General features: G+C 37.4%; 1 protein-coding gene across 29 annotated transcripts in view; it reads right to left on the reverse strand.

Annotated features, from left to right (window-relative positions):
• GTDC1 (glycosyltransferase like domain containing 1) overlaps positions 1 to 24060 on the reverse strand; it is a 513355-nt gene that overhangs the window by 283163 nt on the left and 206132 nt on the right. For all 29 annotated transcript variants that reach the window (XR_007517814.1, XR_007517811.1, XR_007517819.1 and 26 more), the window contains 2 exons: positions 22186 to 22353; positions 18484 to 18657 (listed from right to left, as the gene is read on the reverse strand). Coding sequence is in view for 19 of the 29 variants with exons in the window: in XM_049887128.1 (XP_049743085.1) it covers positions 18484 to 18657; positions 22186 to 22353 (342 nt within the window). In the remaining 10 variants the exon portion in view is untranslated. The remainder of the gene's footprint in view (positions 1 to 18483; positions 18658 to 22185; positions 22354 to 24060) is intronic.

Consider the following 24060-nt stretch of genomic DNA (forward strand, 5'->3'; position numbering starts at 1 on the left):
AGATTAATACTGTACTTCCTACTTTGTTGTTAGGTGGCATTGGATTGGTTCTGACTCATAGCGAACCTATGTACCACAGAACGAAACGCTGCCCAGTACCGCGCCATGCTCACAATTGTTGTTATACTTTAGCTCATTGTTGCAGCCATTGTGTCAATCCATCTCGTCTCTCTACCTTCTAGATGAGGAAAACCAAGACAAAAATGAGGCAGGAAGGGTCAAGCAACTTTTTCAGTATCAGCCAACTGGTTAGCGGCACAGATGGTATTGAAACACAGCTCTGTTCAACATCAAGTCAATTTTCTTAGGCACTATATCTCACTGTTCTTCTGTAATTGACCTCACGATTCTGTCTCCAAAGGGACTGAAATGCTTTAGTCATTGAACTCTAAGAAAACAAAGGGAAAAGTAATTCAATAAACTCCTGCTCATGCAGAAATAAGGAGTTCAAAAGATCTGATGTTTTTTGCAAATTCTGGGCTTGATTTTTATGAAACAGTAACAAGTAACAAGAAATAGATATCTTGGATTTATTTGGAAAAAAATAAACCTGAGCTGTATCAAATGTGTCAAACCAAACAAAACCAAACCCACCCCCATCGAGTCGATTTTGACGCTTAGTGATCCTATAGGACAGGGCAAAACTGCCCCACAGAGTTTTCAAGGAGCAGCTGGTAGACTCAAACTGCTGGCTGACCTTTTTGGTTAACAGCCAGGCTCTTAACCACTGTGCATGCCACCAGGGCTCCCAAATATGTCAAACGGAAGAGCAAATCCTACCACAACGTCTACAAATGTAGACCAATATAACAAATCATACTAAGTTCTAAATGATGACAGTGAGGTAAGAGAAGACACTTCCTGTCTATCAGCTCCACATCTAAATGACCCAACAACATCTCGGACTCAATACATAAAACTCTTAAATTTACCATCTTTACTCCAGCAAATCTGTTTCTCAATTACAACAGCACAGATATTCTCCCAGTTACTATAATCAATACTTCAAGATCATCCCTGACCACTCCTCCATTCAGTAAATGGCCACATCAAATTGCTAAGTCTACAACCAGTGTACTTATGTGCATTCCCTCATCTGTATGCCACTTCACTAGTTCAAGTCCTTGGTAACCCTTGTCTAACTTACTTTAATGTGTTTTGTTTTTTTTTTTAACTTGTTTCTCTGCTTCCCACTCCCTTCTCACCAATATCCTATGTACCAATACCAAATCTCCTATTTCAGAACTTAAAAGTGGCTGCAAAATGACTATAGGCTAGTGCTCAAATTCTTCAGCCTTAACTCTCACCTCTACTATTATCAGCTCTTCACATAACTGACTCAAAGGTAATTAATTTCTTCTAGATCCAGTGATGAGTCACTGCCACAAATCTGGTCATAACTATTCTCTCTCTTCACGATGTGCCCTCTCACTCATTCCCACCCAGCCTCTTTTCCCTGACAGCAAGAAAAAAACACGGCATTAACGGAAGAAGCATATTGGAGCCAGACAGTTTGGGTAGTTATATCATCTCAGGCAAGGTTAACCTTCTGAACCTGTTTTCTCATTTGCAAAATGAAGCTAATAGTACTTAGCCTGCAGAGTTTTGGTAAAGATTAGAAGTAATATACATAAAGCGTGTGGCCATGATAAATGATAGCTATTATTAATATGCCCAAAGCTTAATCAGCCTTTAAGGCCCAGCTCAAATACCATAAAAAGCACAGGACTTTTTCGATCTTGTACTCAAAATCACCTGAATATGCCTATCATTCCCACAAAGTTTGAACCTTAATATTAAAGACCCTATCTCATTGATCCTTTTATCCTAAAATACCTAGTATGGTGAATTGCCATACAACCAGTAAGCTTTTAATAAATGTTGGATGAACGAAGGCACGAATAAAACCTCAAAGAATTAAATCACTGTTAAGTATATTTTATTGTATCTAATTACTTTGAAGAGTGCTTTTAAAGACCTTTCTATATAATAAAGTCTCTTTCATTTGGAATTTCTAAAATAATGAGCCATTCTGGATTAGAGATTATTCTGGTAATTTAAGCGTTCAATGGAGGATTCCAAATTTGTTACTTCTCAATGAAAAATTTTTAAAACACCCCTTGGCCTTCTTCAATAGAACACTGACAACTAAATTTACTTCTTTACTGATCACCTCACTCATCATCATTTACCACACACCACACATGGAATGTGTATATCCTATAGGTGCCAGGCAGATGTAGACAGTGGCACATGTGATTTTTCCTCTCATAAGACACAGCACTCACACCACTAACCTATACTGTTTGCTTACCATCATATGGACTGGTAGACTATAAGACAGTCGCTGGCCTTACATGATTTGGTGGTAAGCTTTAGATCTTCAGGTGTTCTATAGAAGTACTGTGCTTCAGTGAGGCACATCTTAGTCCTCAGGGTGACATCTTTGCTTTTAACATTTTAAAGAGATCTTTTACAGCAGATCTACCCCATGTAACACATTGTTTGATTTCTTGACTGCTGCTTCCATGGGCATTGATTGTGGATCCATGGAAAATGAAATCCTTGACAATTTCAGTAATTTCTCCAAAGAGAAAGAATTGATGCATTTGAATTATGGTGTTGGTGAAGAATACTGAATATACCATGGACTGCAAAAAGAATGAATAAGTCTGTCTTGGAAGAAATACAGCCAGAATGTTCCTTAGAAGGATGGCAACATTTCATCTCACTTATTTTGAACATGTATCAGGAAGGACCAATCCCTGGAAAAGGACATCACGCTTGGTAGAGGGTCAGCAAAAAAAAGAAGAAGATCTTTTATGAGATGGAATGACACAGTGGCTGCAACAATGGGCTCAAACATAGCAACGATTGCGAGGATGGTGCAGGACCAGGTAATGTTTCGTTCTGTTATACACTGGGTCACTATGAGTCAGAACCAACTATATAGCAGCTAACAGCAACAACACAGAAGTACTACAGTTTTCAAATTTTATTTCCCCCTTACTTCTGAAGTTGGAATCATGTTGAAGGAGTGAATTTTCCAAAAAGGCTGCTAAAAGGTAAACAAAATGGTGATGCTGACAGTATTAATAAAGGCACTAACATTTATGGAACACTGATTAGGTTACAGGTACTGTGCTCAGCACGTTGTAGTAAGTATTCTCCTAACAAACCTGAGGGGTAGGTATTAATTTCCGTTTTACAGACAGGCAAACGGAAGTTATGGGAGGTTAAGTGATTTGCTCCAGGCTGAAAATGGTAGCAAGTGGTAGAAACCGGACTGGAATCCTATACACCATACCGCTCACTCTCATCCTTTTTTTAGCATTACTGAAAATGCAATGTTTTGAATAAGCAACTGTTTTAAAGATAACTAAAGCTTAATCCTTTAATCACCAAAATTATTTATTTGAAATCTTTCTAATATGCATTGTACATATCCCTCATTTAATGAATAGCATATGTAACACACTTTGCTGTTCTTTTGATGGCTCATAATGATGGTCACTCATTGCACTACGGGAGCCGGGTGAGGTGAAGCCCTCTGGGCTTCTAAGGTGAAAAGAGCCTAAGTGAGCCTTCTGCTGAACTACCCTCAGGTGTGATTTTAATTTGTCCTTCATTCTTTCCTATTTTGTAGCCGCTCTGCTTCAGGAGTCCCTCTGAGCTGATGATGTGGTCCCTAGCTGAGTCTGTTTCTGATTTTCAGTTATGTCTCAGGCCTGTGGTCTGTGGCCGTTGCTTCCTGTGTCCCAGATCTCTCTCAGAGATGGGGTATAAGTATCTAAGAAAAAAACAGACATTGAGTCTTTGATATAAATCAGTCAAATGTTCTCTATGGTTGGGGAGACTAGGGGTAAGTCTTCCTATAAAGAAAAAAAGAGTTTTTGTTGGCTCCTGAGTTCAGAGCACCTCTTTTGGAGGAATGGGAAGGCGAAACACTTTATATTTTATTGCTATGGCATAAATTCATGACAGCAGAATCTCACGCTGTAATTAGGCATTAATATGGATGATAATTTCATTAAAAAATTTTTTGAGTAAGCATGAGTTTATTCCACATAAGTTCAGGCCAACAAAAGATTTTATACGTATTTTCTCTTCTAGTAAGGAGGGTAAGAAGATGATGGGTACAATCCAATGCAGCAGAGAAGATCTGGCCCAGATGTAAAGGAGATTTCTTGGCAGCAAGTGGCGTTAAACACTGAAATGAGTTGTCAAAGGTTTTTTTCTAGTACAATGATGCTATATAATAGCTCTTCAAAATGACATCGAAAGAAAACATTTTTGCATTCATTTTGAAGAGCCAAAATAATTGTTAGCAAATATGTATATGCTTAAATTTGTAAATGTCAAACTTTTCTTCTAGTTCGTGCCTAGATTAATATTCAAGAGCTGGTTCCTATTTCATTATTTTGTAGACAAGGCAGTAGTTTTACTAATATGTCTAACACCAATACGTTCGCAAAATATCTGAGAAATATGACCACATGTGCTAAGAAGATTAAGGTGTTTTCTGGCAACCCCCCCAAAAGTGGAACTCTTGATGAACAGAAGAAGAAGTTTTCAGTGGGGAGGCATGGGGGCTGCCTTCTGTCCTATCAATCCACAAGTTCTCAAGTTACAGATCTGCTGTTGTTTTCCAACACATCTGCTTTGCAATGTAAAATAGTGTTTTCTTTAATAAGGATTCTTCAAAAAGCCCTTAGGCTCCTCGCCTTTGTTTGCACAGCCTGAGAGTTTTCATTTAAAGTTTTCACACTGTTTTTTTTTAATTTCCCATTTTTGTTTCTAAATTAGTTAAGCAAAGTCCATAAACCTCTATTTCGGCTTCACATTTTAAAGGTAGAGAGAAACATGCAGAGAAATTCTTCAAGTCTCAATAAGTTAGGATTACCCCAAATGACCAACATCTTTTTCTGCCTTCCTTTGCTGTCAAGGATACCCTGGTGGCGTGGTGGTTAAGTGCTACGGCTGCTAACCAAAGGGTTGGCAGTTCGAATCTGCCAGGTGCTCCTTGGAAACCCTATGGGGCAGTTCTACTCTGGCCTATAGGGTTGCTATGAGTCAGGATCGACTCAATGGCACTGGATTTGGTTTCGGTTTTTGGTTTGCCGTCAAAATGTAGGAACTAGGATGAGGAGAACTATTCTTTATGTCCATATCCTGGAGCTGTATAATCCACTAAGAAATGAGGAAATTCATGCGTAAAATCCACTGTTGTTCATACCCTATGACAACTCTGACAATTAAACACTGTGGAAACAGGAAGAGAGTGAAACGATCACAGAAACATGAAATTCCTTCCTAGGCAGTCATCAGCAAGGTTGATACAACACATTTTTTCGTGGTAACTAAACCAGACCTGAAACTCAAATAAAGCACATATTTCTCAGTCTAAAGTATAGTTATTTCCATTTGTCCGAAGTCCAAACTTAAGCTCCTTAGGCTATATCATGCATTCATCCTCTCATTAAAAAAGAAATAAGTGGGGTGCTTTTTTTTTTTTAAAGGTCTCCACTAGGAACATAACACACATGATCTTTTTCCATCAATTATATGTAACCATGACGAACAAATTTAAACTCCTTCTTCACCATAAGAAGGGACTGAGAAGGCAGGCAAGTGATAAATACATACATGGGACAGCCTAGACAACCTGAGAGCACTTGTCTCTCTTTATATTTAATCCAACTGAATGGTATTCGAAGCAGATGATAGCCACCTTGATGCTCCCTACACACGGTTCCCTCATGAAATTCCTTGGGGAGACAGGATCTTTTTCAAGGATGTAGGGATGCCACTTTGTAATTCACTGTGTTTCTATAATACACTCCTATATGGTCCAATATGTCAGGGGCAGGGCTAATTTAGTTATATGAAATATGGTGGCTATTCCCTCAGCACCAAACTCTGTAGGGGAGACAGATGGAAGAAGTCTGATGCCATGCAGACATAGCCCCCTTCCATCCTTAACATTCAATTGAGGTGTCTTCTTTTTCAGAACTTCTGGCCATATGTGCACTCTCTTTTCTTCAAACTTTTAAAAGTCTGCTTTCTAAAGCTTTGAGTCCTTTCTCTCACAACATTATCATGATACACTCATTTTCATCCAACATCCCTGTCAGTTCTATTTTGTTAACAGGTTATTCTTTGATGGCCTGAATTATGTATCAGGGACCAGAACTTCTCTTTGGGTGCAAGGCAGTATAGTCAGACTGCTAAGAGCTTGGGTTCTGAAACAGGGTAATAAAAAGGTGTTTGATTTCTAGTTATGCCTTTACTATCTGTGTGACCTTGGGCAAGTTACTTAAATTCTCTATGCCTGAATTTCTTCAACTATAAATGGGAAATACCTTACGGAATTGTTGGAAGGACAAAATGCTAAAACGTGTATAAAATGCTTAGCACAATGCATGGTATAAAACAAGAATCAACAGGGGTTGGTTACTGTGGTTAGCTCTACCTCATAAAGATAACATGGTCAAAAAGCAAGCTGCATATTCCTCAGATGTTCTGATTTCGTAAGAATGAGACTTGCACAAAGGTCTGAATATTTAAAACTCCTAGTTTTGTTAAGTCTCATCTTCAGGTAAACTACATAATCTAGATAGGAAAATATTGGCTTGTTTTACCATCTAGCTCAGGAGCCTGAAGGATTCCTTCTTCATGATACTCTGCCACATACCCACCTTCCACACCATGGAGTTCCACGTGAAATATGCCTTCTTGAAGTACGAAGTAAAATCTCCGCAACCTGTGATCTGACCTAAATCCTTTAAAACAGAACAGTCTCTTTTGCTATATACCCCAGTCATGAGTCTCACTCTACCAAGACTTGAGATCATATTTATCTCCCAGGATTAATACTGCAAAATCTGTTTTGTTCATCAATCACCTGGCAAGACTGGAAATTTGCAGTACAGAAGTAGCTAATGCACACCCTTCAGCCAAAAAAGGAAATAAGGGAGGCGGGGCCAAGATGGCGGACTAGGTGGACACTACCGCGGATCCCTCTTGCAACAAAGACTTGGAAAACCAAGTGAATCGATCGCATACATAACAATCTACGAACTCTGAACAACAAACACAGACTTAGAGACGGAGAACGAACAAATACGGGCAGAGAGCAATCGTTTTCAGAACTAAGAGCCAGCGTACCAGCTGATTACCTGGAAAATCTAGTTTCCCAGTGATGGCTCGGAGACAGCAGTCCATATCAAAACACATAAAGAAACAGACCATGACAGCTTCTCCAACCCCCCAAACAAAAGAATCAAAATCTTTCCTAAATGAAGATACAATCCTGGAATTATCAGATACAGAATATAAAAAACTAATTTACAGAATGCTTAAAGATATCACAAATGAAATTAGGATAACTGCAGAAAAAGCCAAGGAACACACGGATAAAACTGTTGAAGAACTCAAAAAGGTTATTCAAGAACATAGCGGAAAAATTAATAAGTTGCAAGAATCCATAGAGAGACAGCATGTAGAAATCCAAAAGATTAACAATAAAATTACAGAATTAGACAACGCAATAGGAAGTCAGAGGAGCAGACTCGAGCAATTAGAATGTAGACTGGGACTTCTGGAGGACCAGGGAATCAACTCCAATATAGCTGAAAAAAAATCAGATAAAAGAATTAAAAAAAATGAAGAAACCCTAAGAATCATGTGGGACTCTATCAAGAAGGACAACTTGCAAGTGATTGGAGTCCCAGAACAGGGAGGGGGGACAGAAAAAACAGAGAAAATAGTTGAAGAACTCCTGACACAAAACTTCCCTGACATCATGAAAGACGAAAGGATATCTATCAAAGATGCTCATCAAACCCCATTTAAGATTGATCCAAAAAGAAAAACACCAAGACATATTATCATCAAACTTGCCAAAACCAAAGACAAACAGAAAATTTTAAAAGCAGCCAGGGAGAAAAGAAAGGTTTCCTTCAAGGGAGAATCAATAAGAATAAGTTCAGACTACTCAGCAGAAACCATGCAAGCAAGAAGGGAATGGGACGACATATACAGAGCACTGAAAGAGAAAAACTGCCAACCAAGGATCATATATCCAGCAAAACTCTGTCTGAAATATGAAGGAGAAATTAAGATATTTACAGATAAACACAAGTTTAGAGAATTTGCAAAAACTAAACCAAGACTGCAAGAAATGCTTAAGGAGATTGTTTGGCCTGATGACCAATAATATCAGGAACCAGCACAATACGAGGTCACAAAACAGAACGTCCTGATATCAACGCAACTCAAATAGGGAAAGCACAAAAACAAACAAAGTAAGATTAATTCTAAAAAATAAATAAATAAACAAAATAAAACACATAACAGGAAATCATGGAAATCAATAGATAAACGATCACAATAATCAAAAAGAGGGACTAAATATAGGAGGCATTGAACTGCCAGATGGAGAGTGATACAAGGCAATATAGAACGATACAAGTTAGGTTTTTACTTAGAAAATTAGGGGTAAATAATAAGGTAACCACAAAAAGGAATATCAATTCCATAACTCAAGAAAAACGTAACAACTCAACAAACATAAAGTTAAACATTATGAAAATGAGGATCTCACAATCTACTAAGAAAAACGTCTCAGCACAAAAAAGTATGTGGAAAAATGAAATGGCCAAAAACACACATGAAAAGGCATCAAAATGACAGCACTAAAAACTTATTTATCTATAATTACGCTGAATGTAAATGGACTAAATGCACCAATAAAGAGACAGAGAGTCACGGACTGGATAAAGAAACACGATCCATCTATATGCTGCCTACAAGAGACACACCTTAGACTTAGAGACACAAACAAACAAAAACTCAAAGGATGGAAAAAAATATATCAAGTAAATAATAAGCAAAAAAGAAGAGGAGTAGCAATATTAATTTCTGACAAAATAGACTTTAGACTTAAATCCACCACAAAGGATAAAGAAGGACACTATATAATGATAAAAGGGACAATTGATCAGGAAGATATAACCATATTAAATATTTACGCACCCAATGACAGGGCTGCAAGATACATAAATCAAATTTTAACAGAATTGAAAAGCGAGATAGACACCTCCACATTTATAGTAGGAGACTTCAACACACCACTTTCGGAAAAGGACAGGACATCCAGTAAGAAGCTCAATAGAGACACGGAAGACCTACTTACAACAATCAACCAACTTGACCTCATAGACTTATACAGAACTCTCCACCCAACTGCTGCAAAATATACTTTTTTTTCTAGTGCACATGGAACATTCTCTAGAATAGACCACATATTAGGTCACAAAACAAATCTTGGTAGAATCCAAAACATCGAAATATTACAAAGCATCTTCTCAGACCACAAGGCAATGAAACTAGAAATCAATAACAGAAAAACTAGGGAAAAGAAATCAAATACTTGGAAAATCAACAATACCCTACTGAAAAAAGACTGGGTTATAGAAGACATTAAGGAGGGAATAAGGAAATTCACAGAATGCAACGAGAATGAAAATACTTCCTATCGAAACCTCTGGGACACAGCAAAAGCAGTGCTCAGAGGCCAATTTATATCGATAAATGCACACATACAAAAAGAAGAAAGAGACAAAATCAGAGAACTGTCCCGACAACTTGAACAAATAGAAAGTGAGCAACAAAAGAATCCATCAGGCACCAGAAGAAAACAAATAATAAAAATTAGAGCTGAACTAAATGAATTAGAGAACAGAAAAACAATTGAAAAAATTAACAAACCCAAAACCTGGTTTTTTGAAAAAATTAACAACATTGATAAACCATTGGCCAGACTGACTAAAGAAAAACAGGAAAGGAAACAAATAACCCGAATAAGAAACGAGAAGGACCACATCACAACAGAGCCAAATGAAATTAAAAGAATCATTTCAGATTACTACGTAAAATTGTACTCTAACAAATTTGAAAACCTAGAAGAAATGGATAAATTCTTGGAAAAATACTACCTACCTAAACTAACACATTCAGAAGTAGAACAACTAAATAGACCCATAACAAAAAAAAAGATTGAAACAGTAATCAAAAAACTTCCAACAAAAAAAAGTCCTGGCCCAGACGGCTTCACTGCAGAGTTCTACCAAACTTTCAGAGAAGACTTAACACCACTACTACTGAAGGTATTTCAAAGCATAGAAAAAGATGGAATACTACCCAACTCATTCTATGAAGCAACCATCTCCCTGATACCAAAACCAGGTAAAGACATTACAAAAAAAGAAAACTTTAGACCTATATCCCTCATGAACATAGATGCAAAAATCCTCAACAAAATTCTAGCCAATAGAATCCAACAACACATCAAAAAAACAATTCACCCTGATCAAGTGGGATTTATACCAGGTGTGCAAGGCTGCTTTAATATCAGAAAAACCATTAATGTAATCTATCACATAAATAAAACAAAAGATAAAAACCACATGATCTTATCAATAGATGCAGAAATGGCATTTGACAAAGTTCAACACCCATTTATGATAAAAACTCTTACCAAAATAGGAATTGAAGGAAAATTCCTCAACATAATAAAGGGCATCTATGCAAAGCCAACAGCCAATATCACTCTAAATGGAGAGAACCTGAAAGCATTTCCCCTGAGAACGGGAACCAGACAAGGATGCCCTTTATCACCACTCTTATTCAACATCGTATTTGAAGTCCTAGCCAGGGCTATTAGGCTAGACAAAGAAATAAAGAGTATCCAGATTGGCAAGGAGGAAGTAAAGCTATCACTATTTGCAGATGACATGATCGTATACATGGAAAACCCTAAGGAATCCTCCAGAAAACTACTGAAACTAATAGAAGAGTTTGGCAGAGTCTCAGGTTATAAAATAAACATACAAAAATCACTTGGATTCCTCTACATCAACAAAAAGAACAGCGAAGAGGAAATAACCAAATCAATACCATTCACAGTAGCCCCCAAGAAGATAAAATACTTAGGAATAAATCTTACCAAGGATGTAAAAGACCTATACAAAGAAAACTATAAAACTCTGCTACGAGAAATTCAAAAGGACATACTTAAGTGGAAGAACATACCCTGCTCATGGATAGGAAGACTTAACATAGTAAAAATGTCTATTCTACCAAAAGCCATCTATACATATAACGCACTTCCAATCCAAATACCAATGTCATATTTTAAGGGGATAGAGAAACAAATCACTAATTTCATATGGAAGGGAAAGAACCCCCGGATAAGCAAAGCATTACTGAAAAAGAAGAAGAAAGTGGGAGGCCTCACTCTACCTGATTTCAAAACCTATTATACAGCTGCAGTAGTCAAAACAGCCTGGTACTGGTACAACAACAGGCACATAGACCAATGGAACAGAATTGCGAACCCAGATATAAATCCATCCATGTATGAGCAGCTGATATTTGACAAAGGACCAGTGTCAGTTAATTGGGGAAAAGATAGTCTTTTTAACAAATGGTGCTGGCATAACTGGATATCCATTTGCAAAAGAATGAAACAGGACCCATACCTCACACCATGCACAAAAACTAACTCCAAGTGGATCAAAGACCTAAACATAAAGACTAAAACGATAAAGATCATGAAAGAAAAAATAGGGACAACCCTAGGAGCCCTAATACAGGGCATAAACAGAATACAAAACATTACCAAAAATGATGAAGAGAAACCAGATAACTGGGAGCTCCTAAAAATCAAACACCTATGCTCATCTAAAGACTTCACCAAAAGAGTAAAAAGACCACCTACAGACTGGGAAAGAATATTCAGCTATGACATCTCAGACCAGCGCCTGATCTCTAAAATCTACATGATTCTGTCAAAACTCAACCACAAAAAGACAAACAACCCAATCAAGAAGTGGGCAAAGGATATGAACACACATTTCACTAAAGAAGATATTCAGGCAGCCAACAGATACATGAGAAAATGCTCCCGATCATTAGCCATTAGAGAAATGCAAATTAAAACTACGATGAGATTTCATCTCACACCAACTAGACTGGCAATAATCCAAAAAACACAAAATAATAAATCTTGGAGAGCCTGCGGAGAGATTGGAACTCTCGTACACTGCTGGTGGGATTGTAAAATGGTACTACCACTTTGGAAATCCATCTGGCGTTATCTTAAACAGTTAGAAATAGAACTACCATACAACCCAGAAATCCCACTCCTGGGAATGCACCCTAGAGAAACAAGAGCCTTCACACAAACAGATAAATGCACACCCATGTTTATTGCAGCTCTGTTTACAATAGCAAAAAGCTGGAAGCAACCAAGGTGTCCGTCAACGGATGAATGGGTAAATAAACTGTGGTATATTCACACAATGGAATACTACGCATCGATAAAGAACAGTGACGAATCTCTGAAACATTTCATAACATGGAGGAATCTGGAAGGCATTATGCTGAGCGAAATGAGTCAGAGGCAAAAGGACAAATATTGTATAAGACCTCTATTATAAGATCTTGAGAAATAGAAAAAACGGAGAAGAACACGTACTTTTGTGGTTACAAAAGGGGGAGGGAGGGGGGAGGGAGAGGGTTTTTTATTGATCAATCAGTAGATAAGATCTGCTTTGGGTGAAGGGAAAGACAACATACAATACAAGGAAGGTCAGCCTAATTGGACTGGACTAAAAGCAAAGAGGTTTCCGGGATAAAATGAAAGCTTCAAAGGTCAGTGGAGCAGGGGCTGGGGTCTGGGGAACATGGTTTGAGGGGACTTCTAAGTCAACGGGCAAAATAATTCTATTATGAAAACATTCTGCATCCCACTTTCAATTGTGGTGCCTGGGGTCCTAAATGCCAACAAGCGGCCATCTAAGATACATCAATTGGTCTCAACCCATCTGGAGCAAAGGAAAAGGAAGAACACCAAGGCCACACAACAACTAAGAGCCCAAGAGACAGAAAGGGCCACATGAACCAGAGACCTACATTATCCTGAGACCAGAAGAACTAGTTGGTGCCTGGCCACAATCGATGTCTGCCCTGCTAGGGAGCACAACAGACAACTCCTGAGGGAGCAGGAGGCCAATGGGATACAGACCGCTAATTCTCATAAAAAGACCATACCTAATGATATGAATGCGACTAGAGGAATCCCAGAGACAATGCTCCCCAGAACTTCTGATGGCACAGGACAGGAACCATCCCCAAAGACAACTCATCAGGCATGAAAAGGACTGGTCAGCGGGGGGGAGAGAGATGCTGATGAAGAGTGAGCCAATTAAATTAGGTGGACACTGGAGAGTGTGTTGGCAACTCTTGACTGGAGGGGGGATGGGAAGATAGAGAGGGAAGATGGCAAAACTGGCACGAAACGAGAGACTGAAAGGGCTGACTCAATAGGGGGAGAGCAAGTGGGAGAAGGGAGTAAGATGTATGTAAACCTACATGTGACAGACTGGAATGGCAAATGTTCACTTGAAGCTTAATAAAAATTAATTAAAAAAAAAAAAAAAGGAAATATGGTCAATGAAAAAACTCTAATCGGGGATATCTAAAATAGGTAGCTTATTCAACTGTCCCCTTTATCTCTAACTTTTCCTAAACCAAAACCCAAACCCGCTGCTGTTGAATTGATTCCGATTCATAGCGACCCAACAGGACAGAGTAGAACTGCCCATAGTGTTCCCAAGTAGCAGCTGGTGGATTCAAACTGCTTACTTTTTGGTTAGCAGCCATAGCTCTTAACCACCTGTCTGAGAAAGGGTTGAGACTTTTATTGTCTTTGTTTAGGTGAGTAATATGGCTCACGCATATCCTGGTGTAAGAGATAATTTATCTCCATTGCTATCAGTTATAATTTCTGGCCAGAGTGGGCAATCCATTTCCCTACATTCCTAAACAGAATTTACTGGCCACCATTTAATCTCTCTTAATAAATCACAGTCATCCTTTTGATGCACATGCTGTATTATCATGGAGAAATGTCTGCTGGAGATCTTCGATATGCTGAGTTGCCTGCCCTGTCAGAGAATGGCTCCAGGCTGCTCTGCTTTTTCACTTCTCATATATATTTTTTTAATAGTTTATCTCCCTGCTCCCTTGTTGTCAAGCTGTCAGTCAGCTGTCACTTTTTACTGCTGTCAGTGAGCCTGCCTTTATCACACCCCCAATTTGATGCTGCTAATCTGCTGTCAGTTGAAAAATCAGATAGTCAAGACCTCTGAAATTGCATTTACAGTAAGTGGTGGGCTGAACACCGGGTGGAGGTTTTGAGACATGAGTTCCAATTCCTGTTCTGTTTATACATAGCTGTGTAATTGTTGGGAGACGCTTAATTTCTCTGGGCCTGGGTGCCTTCGTCCTTCTAGTGAGGAGAAGTGAGAGAGGGAGTGTGAGGGTGCGTGTGTGCGTGTCTGACAGAGGGATTTCAATCTCATTCAGATTTAAATTATAAGTTTCTTTTTTTTTTCTGGCTGCCACAAGTAATATATATGAAACTTTTGTGTGAGTTAACATAATGCAGAATAGGGTACCGGATCCCTTAACTGTCAAATTCAAAGATACTTTGTAGTCATTATCTTACTTACTCACATCTTACTCCTCTGAATTCACTACTGACCTCCTTAAAACCCTTTCCTTTTGTTCCACAGAACTATTCTCTCATTGTTGATCCCCTCGCTCTTTTTAGCTTTTTTTTTTCTAAATTTAGTCTTGGGTTCTTCCTCCACCAAACCCTTATGTGTCAGTGTGTCAAAGTTCCTCTCCAATGTTAAAAGATCAGGCAGGGTGAAGGAGAGGAACCCGCAAAGGAGTCTGAGAAGCAGGAGCCTGTGTGAAAATCAGGTAAGTGTGTGTTCTGGAAACCAACAGAAGAATGTTTCATAGTGTGTAAATTCTGTGATGTTAAGCATTGACCACAGAGTTTAGAGGCTTGGAAGTCATCAGTGACCTGGACAAAAACAGCTTCAGTGGAGTAGCTTCAAGAGAGAATGGTAGAGATGAAACTGGAAGCAGTAAACAGAAACAACCCTTTAAGGATTTTGCTACAAAAGCAAGGAGAGAAATGAGGCAGTGGCAGAAGGGAGAAGTGTAATTGAGACAGAACTTTTTAAAAAGATGTAAGAAATAACATTTTTTGTATGCTAACAGATGATCCAGAAAAAGGAAAATAAGAATAATCCAGAAGACAGGAAAACTGATGATGCAGAACAGAGAAGAAAAAATGCAAGAACAATAGTCCTTGATTATGCAAGAAGGATAAAAAAAACTCTGGTAAAGAAGTGAAGATGGTGGCCTTAGAAAGAGGCACAGTCAGGTCATCTGTAGTAAAAACCGTAAAGATGGAGACAGGTAACTGAGTAGATCGGTAGGGGCAGCTTATCAATGTTCTCTTCTGACTCTTCTAGTCATCAGCTGAGAATGATAATGGAGGCTTTGTTATTGGAGATTGCAAAAGATAGAGAAGGTATAATTAGTTCTCCAGAAGAGGGAAACGTGGTCTGCTTGTCAGGCACCTCTAAGCGTCCACCAGAATTTAGGAGTCATGAATTTAGAGTGGGGCTAAAAACTGTGGCTGTATGTTTTTCTCCTGCCATGTTCAGTTGTGAGTGTAGGTACATAGTAGGTAGAGAGAGAGAACAAGCCAGGCATAGGGTTCTGCCATCAAGTATGAAGTAAGAGGTACAAAAGATTTGGGAGTATCAGAAAAGGGTGAGTATAATGATGAAACACAGAAGTTAAGCTGGATACAGAAGGAGGAAAGTTAGGACAGGAGAAGAATGAAAGGAAGATGCTGTCTCAGACAATGGACAGCAGGTTCTGGAGTGGTCAAAAGCTTGCTTGAGTCAGGGTGTCAAAAAGAATAAATAAACCAAGCTCTTTAATTATATTAGGATACACCTTTGGCAGAATAGTTCTTTACTTTCATTTGTCAATATGAGGAGTAGAGATTGTCCTCTATATTCAGGTGGCAATAAATGTACTAGGTTATGCGGATGAGGAGTTAATAAGATGAACTAATCTTTATTGAGTGTCTGTTATATGCCAGCTACTGTGCTAGGCATGTGATATTTACTATTTAATTTACTCCCTACGTCATCACTAGACAGTGTCCACTATATGGTAATAAGGTCAATATAACCATAACCATCGAATAACCTACACTCGGAGTCATTACACTTACACAAGTCACAGACATAGTAGGTGGTGGTCAGGACTCAAATACACATATGTGTGCCTCCAGTTTAAGAGCTTTATATATTATGCCACTTTGACGTCCCAAAACATTTAATACCTGAAGTAGTGAATATCTCTCCTGCTACTATTTTTCTGGTCTTTGGGAGTGAGAGAGGGGAGAGGCAAGGAGGGCAATAGGGAGCAGAAGGTGCCACAATTTCAGTATTACTGAAGGCCTATATGAAGACATGCTCTGATTTTAACAGATAGCAACTCTATAAATCCTCATGTATTTCACTGAAACGTGGATTTTCCCCTCTTTGACTAATATCCATTATATCATACAATATATTATAATAGTATATATTAATAATTTAATATATATCTTGTTTTATTTTTCCTTAAATTCATTTTTACTATGACCAATTAATATCTGTATAGAAAGAAGCATTCAAACACAGGGTTTTTTTTTTTTTTAATCACCTTAGTTATTTTGCCTTTGTAATTACTAAATATTTTCCAACATCTCAACAAAATAATACTTTTTCAAGACTGCAGGCATTAGAATGATTGTCATTCAAGCAAATAATCACTTACTTACACTATATGAGTTCAGGATGGATAAAGCAAATTACCATTTGAAAATAATTCAAATAACACTCTGGGCTAAGACCTTGCTTATGAATGCTATCTTGGCCACAATATTTCTTAAACTTCTTCCATTTAGCTAGATTTCTTTATGGTAATACAGTCCAAATTAATAAACTATTCAATTGCCACAGGTATATTAAACATATGATAATGCAGAAACATATCAGATGCAAATAAATTTTAAAATATATAATTTATTTGGAAGTCTATAGCAGTAATAATTAAGATGTGCCATAACCATCTATTCACTAAGAAATGTACATTTTGCCAATGTATTAGATGAAAAAAATATGTCAAAAAATAAGTTTCATTTTGAAAAAACCCTTCAGACATATAACTCTGTTCTAGCTAACAAGAGATTTAAATTATAACACTTATTTTTTTAAGCCGCAATTCTCCCATCACATATAAGAAAATTAGATATATACACATACAGTTCCTCTCAGCTTTATGATTTTCGAAACTCCAAATAAATCATTAAATGCTTTTGACAAATAACCTAGAATGACAAGAAGCTTGAGCAGCAACAGAAAATGGAATCAGAAGTCAGAGGGCCTAAACTTTAGTCTGTGACAACGATAAGCAGTGTGAGTGCAAGCCAATGTCTTTACTTCCACGGGTCCCTGTCTTCTGAATTACGTAAGTAAAAATTGGGCAAGGTGGTGTAACTTAAATTTTATGACTCACTAACTTGATTTAGTATGAGGCAGATTTTTCTTCAGTGAAATATTAATTGGTGAGACATTCAAATAAATCAGCATTAGGAGGGTGTGGATAAGGACTACTGTCCCTACAGCAAAACCTGGATGAATTCAATAAGCACAGAGCATAGAGACTAATGTTGACCTCCTGCATAGCATGTATAGGCATTAAATTGTTTCCTGCCTTCATTGCAGGGGTGGGGAAAAACAACTGCCCCTGAATTCTTCTTAAAGGTCTAGTCAGTTACAAAATACTCGCATCCCCAGTTAGTGAGAGTCCCAGCGAAGTAAATTTTCTCTTCACTAGGGAGAAGTGTTCCTTGTGGTAGTAAAAAAAAAAAAAATTGCTAGGTTTAATCGAAGGTAATTCCAGAATGTTCCCTTTGAGCTACATCATCCCCAGCAACAAGGGTAATAAAAAATGTCTTCTCAGTAACTGAGAAAGAGAAATCGCAATTATTGAACGCATTTTCAACTTAATATAGAAGACTTAACTCTTTATTAAGATATTCAAGTAATAAAAACTAGAGGAAGAAGAAAATAGCATTGAAAATGAAAGTAATCCAGGCAGTGATATTGGACATTGATTCACTTGCAACAGTTACTGTTATACATATAAACCAGCAGGCACATACTGAATGCAAAGGTTGAGAAAATACTTAAACAATGATGTCTGTAACAAAGAAAGAAAGAAAGAATGGAACACAACAGGAAGTGATAAAAGTGCACCTTGCTTTGGCAAAGGAGTAAATAAAAGAAAGGAAGAACTCAATATTGAGACTAACTATTCAGTGATAGGTTGGACATCTGATTATTTAAAATCTTTGTAAATCACTGCATGGAAAATAGAACTCGATTCACTAATTAACCATGCTAATATAAATCAGCAAAAAGAACACCAATTTCTACACATTTGAAGAGTAACTTCTGACATAATATTGAGAACAGAGTCAAACATACCGACCTGCTCACGTCAGGAAATCTGATGGGAAAAGAAATAACTTGGCACTTGGGTCTGATGATCCTTTCCAGATCCTTGGGTCTGTGATCAGGAATAAGCTTCATAAATTTTCCAATGGAAGTGAGAAATGACTCCATATTAAAAAGCGAGTTGAATACCACCACATCAGCTACCAGGCTGTAAAGGGAAAAGATAAATCCAAGTGGTGTGTCTACATTTATTCAGAGTTATTTTTTATAACCCTCAGATCTCTGTGTATTAATCAGAGTTTATACTGCACCTTAGGTTTGCAAAGAACTCTGCATTTGTCATCATTATTTATCAAAATGCCTCGAATAGTGAATAGTTAGTTTCATTAGCATTACATCATGGGAAGGTAGCTAGGCGGCAGAAGGAAGGAAAGACAGCAGAATAATTAAATGATTTAATGGAATCACATAAGATTTCCACAATGCCAGATACTTTCTATGTTGCAACAACAATAAGTACAGCATGACCTTTTCTTTCTTTCTTTTTTTTCCTGGCTCGCCTACCCATGTTGGGCTTCTACATCGGTGATGAACATCCTTTTGTACCATACTACTGAGAAATCTGCCTGACTTCTCACTACCCTCAAGAAGGTTAATTCACATAAAGTTATTTCCATCCTAGAGCATGGCACCTTCAACACTATTTGGTTAACGCCTATTTCTTGCTTTAGCTCTTGCTTCAACAAATTACCTTATGTTTTTAAAAACTCTGGGGCTACACAGAAGGACTATATGGCATCTCTACAAATAACTAACTTTGCTATTACATTTGGGGTGGTCAAAGAAGTAGGAGAAATTAGTGGAAATGGATCTAGAAATTAAAATCACTGAGTCAAAAAAAAAATGATTAGGTCCTACTGATTATACAAAGGAATGTATTTATAAAGGACCATAACATCATGCACATAATAAAACTTGCTTTTGACTAATAGACCATGTTCCTCTTTAATATTTTTATTTAATATAAATAATTTCAAATGTACTGTTATAAGCAAGTGTGAAAACAAAGTTTGTGTGTCATTACCATGGCTGCAGTTTTTAGAACTGCCTGTAAGTTTTTGTTTTTTTTTGGGTGGGGGAAACCAAAGGACTCATATAATAACCATGGGTAAGCCGGAGAACACCTGAATATGTAGTAGGATCCCTTTATGAATCAAAAAACTGATTTAATAAATCATTGCTTTGATTTTTTTTAAGATGGCCTTCTTGCTTTAAGCAATGACTCAGTGTCACTGGATCTCAATGAAAGACATAAAAATGCTTTGACAAGAAGGTTTGCAAGATTAAATACACAAAGCCATTGGTTTTATTTTACCCTAAAAATGATAAAAACCAAAACCAAACCCATTGCTGTCAAGTCGATTCTGACTCATAGTGACCCAATAAATCAAGCAAATTGAAACAAGAGTGTGTAAGTCCACAGGACTGGAACACACAAGGAAATCAGCAGAGCATATAGAAAACAGGAATACCATAGTAAACTCTCAGTTTTGTGTAATCTACATTTACTAAGACAGTAAAAGCTCTTTTTATTACAAACCAACAAAAGGAATTTGACTTGCCACCTCCATCGCCCCCAAAATTGCTTTTCCATACAAGTTGTCCCCCCCGCCCCCCATGCAACCTAGCACAAATTTAGGGGGCGGGGGGCGATTACAATGTGGATAATACAAAAGAATATAGAGTGTCATGAAAGTGCTGAGTTAACAGCAAGCAATAAGGAAGCCAATATAATAACAGACCAAAAGTTGAGGAATGTTTTAACAGCTAGTCTGTTTTCACCATACGTCATCTATTGTAACAGCGACCCACAGGTCATAATATACAGTTATGACACGTGTTCATAAGTCAGAGGGTCAGTGAAACCTCTATTTAAGGTGAGTGCTTATGTCAGTCATCTTTAAAGTCCGTAACTGCCACATGGTCAAGAAAAAAATCCGACAGTGCCAACAAAAGCAGAAGTCAGCAAGAAAACTAAAGAAACATTTGAGGAAGCAAGAGTAATACTTTTCTAAGAGAATCTGAACAGGACTGCTTCTGACACTCTATTTTTCCTCCGGATGACTGTGAACCATTTTTCTCCCATTATGAAGTCAGCAGATGATCAAGTCCACTTCTTTCTCTCCAAGCTTGTCTATCAGTTTACTCTCTCGAGAACAGTAATGCTGAAAAATCATGTACAACCTTTTATACTCCCATTCCCTACGAACAAAAAAATCTTTTATGAAAGAGAGAGATGAGAGACAGTAAACTAAAAATTTTTAGATATCTGCCCTCATAAAGCACGAAACCCAACTATGTATATTCTTATAAAATCCAGTCTATGCTGAATTAAAGATCCAAGATAGTTTACAGAAATATTCTTTTTGGTGCATTTCCTCCCTGATATGAGTGGGTGTAACTTCCATTAACTTTAAAACCCACTCATAAAGAGAAAAATAGACCTAATTTTTTTTCCCAGTGATTTCTCAGGAGTAATAAGCACACATTATCTGGGGAAAAGAATGATGCTAATTCAAGAAATCAAAAGACTATTACAAATGTTTTCCATATTGATAAAACACAAAATGGTTTTATTTTTGTTTTTAAAACATATTTCCATTCTCTGTTTCAATATAAAATAAAGTATTTTAATTTTATTGTGAAATTTTAAAACGGTTGCTTTTTTATGAGACATTTGAAGTGAAGCAGTTCCACTCTATTTTGATAGCACTGCTACTTCACAATTGAAGCAGCTTGTAAAAATGATTGCAGGAAAACATTTACAAAATGCTCAAAACACAGAAGTATTACCGTTTAGTTGTTTTTCTATGTCAACTAAACTATGGGACATACTTGGAAGAGGCAGGGATCTGTTTCAAAACATCATCAATCCCAGTTGCTAACAACTGCTAATAAAGGTGAGTAAAACGTACCCAAATCACTGCCAAACTGAAAGTAGCCCTGTTCAGTCAAATACCGTTACAGTTATGTTGAATGGGAACTAAAAGCAAAGCCATTTCAAAATCACTATTAACTACTTTCATTAACTAAGCTTCAGGAAACACACTTTGTTGATGTAACAGTGAAGAAGGACCATCACCTTTGAAATGTCATGGTATTTTAAGGCTGTGCAATTTCAGAAGACTCAATGAGGGCAAAACAACAACCTAAAGATTCACTTTCCATAGTTTTCTCTGTCTTACAAATAACAACAACAAATTTTTTTTTTTAATGGACAGAAACCCCTTACTTGTTATGCTTTAATTTTTTTTATTTCTCTGTAAATTTCTATTTTGATTTTAGCTGAATACAGTGAATGTGGTAGGCAAATCAATGTTGACTAACTGCCCTTTTCTAAAAGTAAGCCTTACACAACAGATCATGAAGTCAAAGGGTGAAAGTCCCTGACAATCCTCTGATTATATTCTGAATGCTGTGAAAAATACAGAGTTGGATAGTTACTTCAATATATAATTAGATTGTTACACATACATATTTTTTTAAAGGATTTGCTGTGATCTTATATATACTGAAGAAGTACAAGTATTTACTACCATGGAAATGTTTACATATTCCCACCTACCCTGAAGTGTTTTTCAAACCGGTACATGGCAGGTCTCTAAACTTAAAAGCTAACCATCTGTAAAGAAAACAGTGCCAATGGACCAAATACAATAATGCAATCTATACCTACCATGAAAGAATTTGGTTGTATCCATATTGGAAATCCCTCTCCTGACATTTCTTGACAGGATATACCAATTGGTTCTCGTGGAAGTAAAGAATCTTTTTCAATTTCCCAAGGTCAGGCCGAAGGGCAGCCAGTTCGGTCAGGTTAAGCACTGAGCTTGCAAAGAGGATCCTAGGAAACAAGGAAATTAGGGTTTACTGTGCTGAGCATGCTTGAAGGGGTCATCCTTTGGCCTTCTTCTCTCCTCTTCCCTCATCCCGCCCCAAGAAAAACATATCCCCTATAGGGACACATCAATAGTTAAGCCTTAATACCATGTAGCAGCATTCTAAGTTTTGATCTCTTAAAAAGCAGCTGCTAAGAACTATAAAAGCCCCGAATCTCATTGGTCTTCTCAGCTCAGTTACTGAGAGATGCAAAATAAAAAAAAAGCTGGATGGATTTTATTGAAAAAGGCAAGAAAAGCTCTATCTGAAGGACAAATGGAACAAAGATAAGGCTGACTGGGGAATACTTTGCTTGCCAGTTTCATTACACTTTACTTCTTTATGCAACCAACTACTGAAATTCAATATACAAGCAGGAATGGCACATGTTCATGTTATGACATAAACCCCTTTGATTTATGCAATAGACTTATCTAGTGCGGTCTTTTTCTCTTGGCATGTTTTTTCCCTCCCCCTCCCTCTCTTTTTTTTTTAAAGAATCTTGCAATGCTTGTTTTGTTTTATCTTTTCTTCTCCATTCCTGTATTGCTAATGGCACCAGATGTACAATCTGTAAAATCCCTTATATAAAACACTAGTCTAAAAATGATGAAAGGCTAAGCTAATTCTCTGTTTGGGGGGATAAAGGTCAACTGAAAGCTTACCTATCCACGTTTATAAATGAGAGCTGGGCGTCTATTTACTCACTCACTCCACAAACATTTGCTAAATGCCTACTATGTACCAGATTCTAACCAGGACTGAAAAGATGAACAAGACAGTCTATTGGGATGAATGCTGCCTGTGACAGCGAACAGGTACAAAGTATTAGAGGAACAAACAGAAAGGAGTAACAGCTATCTGGGACAACCTGGAAATGTTTCACTAGCGAGATGCCTACCGTATATGGACATAAAAGAGGTACAAATTACAGTCCCTGGGCAGCTGATGACATTTAGATGGCATGATTTTGATGGAATACCACCTCTATAACATAATGTTGCATCATTTGACCCTTATGGCTTTAATTCTGATTCTAAAAAATGAGGTTCAAGAAGGTTAAGGTTTTTTTTTCCAAGATCACGCTGGTAGAAAGTGGCAAAGCAGGGACTCCCTGGTCTTCTAAGCCTGAAGAGTTTTTCATTACACAATGGATGTGAACTGGTTGTGGACCACCTACATCGCAAACGCTTTTTTCTGTACTTAATAAATACAAAATATCATCCTTGTTATTACTATGATTACAACTACTATAAATCCTCCCTTGCTGCCAAGCCAAATGGTTAGCTTCAGGTGTTTGTAGGATCTGCAGCACTAGCCATTCACGTGAGAGGAATGATTATAAAATAACTGAATATATCATAAACAGGAATTCAAGTGTCTTCTTCATGGGCTAGAAGAGGCACATAAGACCAAAAGGCAGTGATCCCTCTTTAAAACCATGACTGCATTACTTTTACATATCTCTTCAAAATAAAAATACCTTACCAAAGAAATGCATTTATTTTTTAAATTGTCTAATTTGAACTCAACTAAAGCAAACAGAAAAAAAAGCTATGGCCAGATAATGTGCTGTTTTGTCCAAAGATATCTCCATCCCTTTCCCACCAACACCACTAAGTATAAGCCTTTCTAAAACTTAGACGGAAAATTCTAAAATACAAAGATATGT

The sequence above is a fragment of the Elephas maximus genome, chromosome 6, assembly GCF_024166365.1.
Source record: "Elephas maximus indicus isolate mEleMax1 chromosome 6, mEleMax1 primary haplotype, whole genome shotgun sequence".
Taxonomy (NCBI): Eukaryota; Metazoa; Chordata; class Mammalia; order Proboscidea; family Elephantidae; genus Elephas; species Elephas maximus.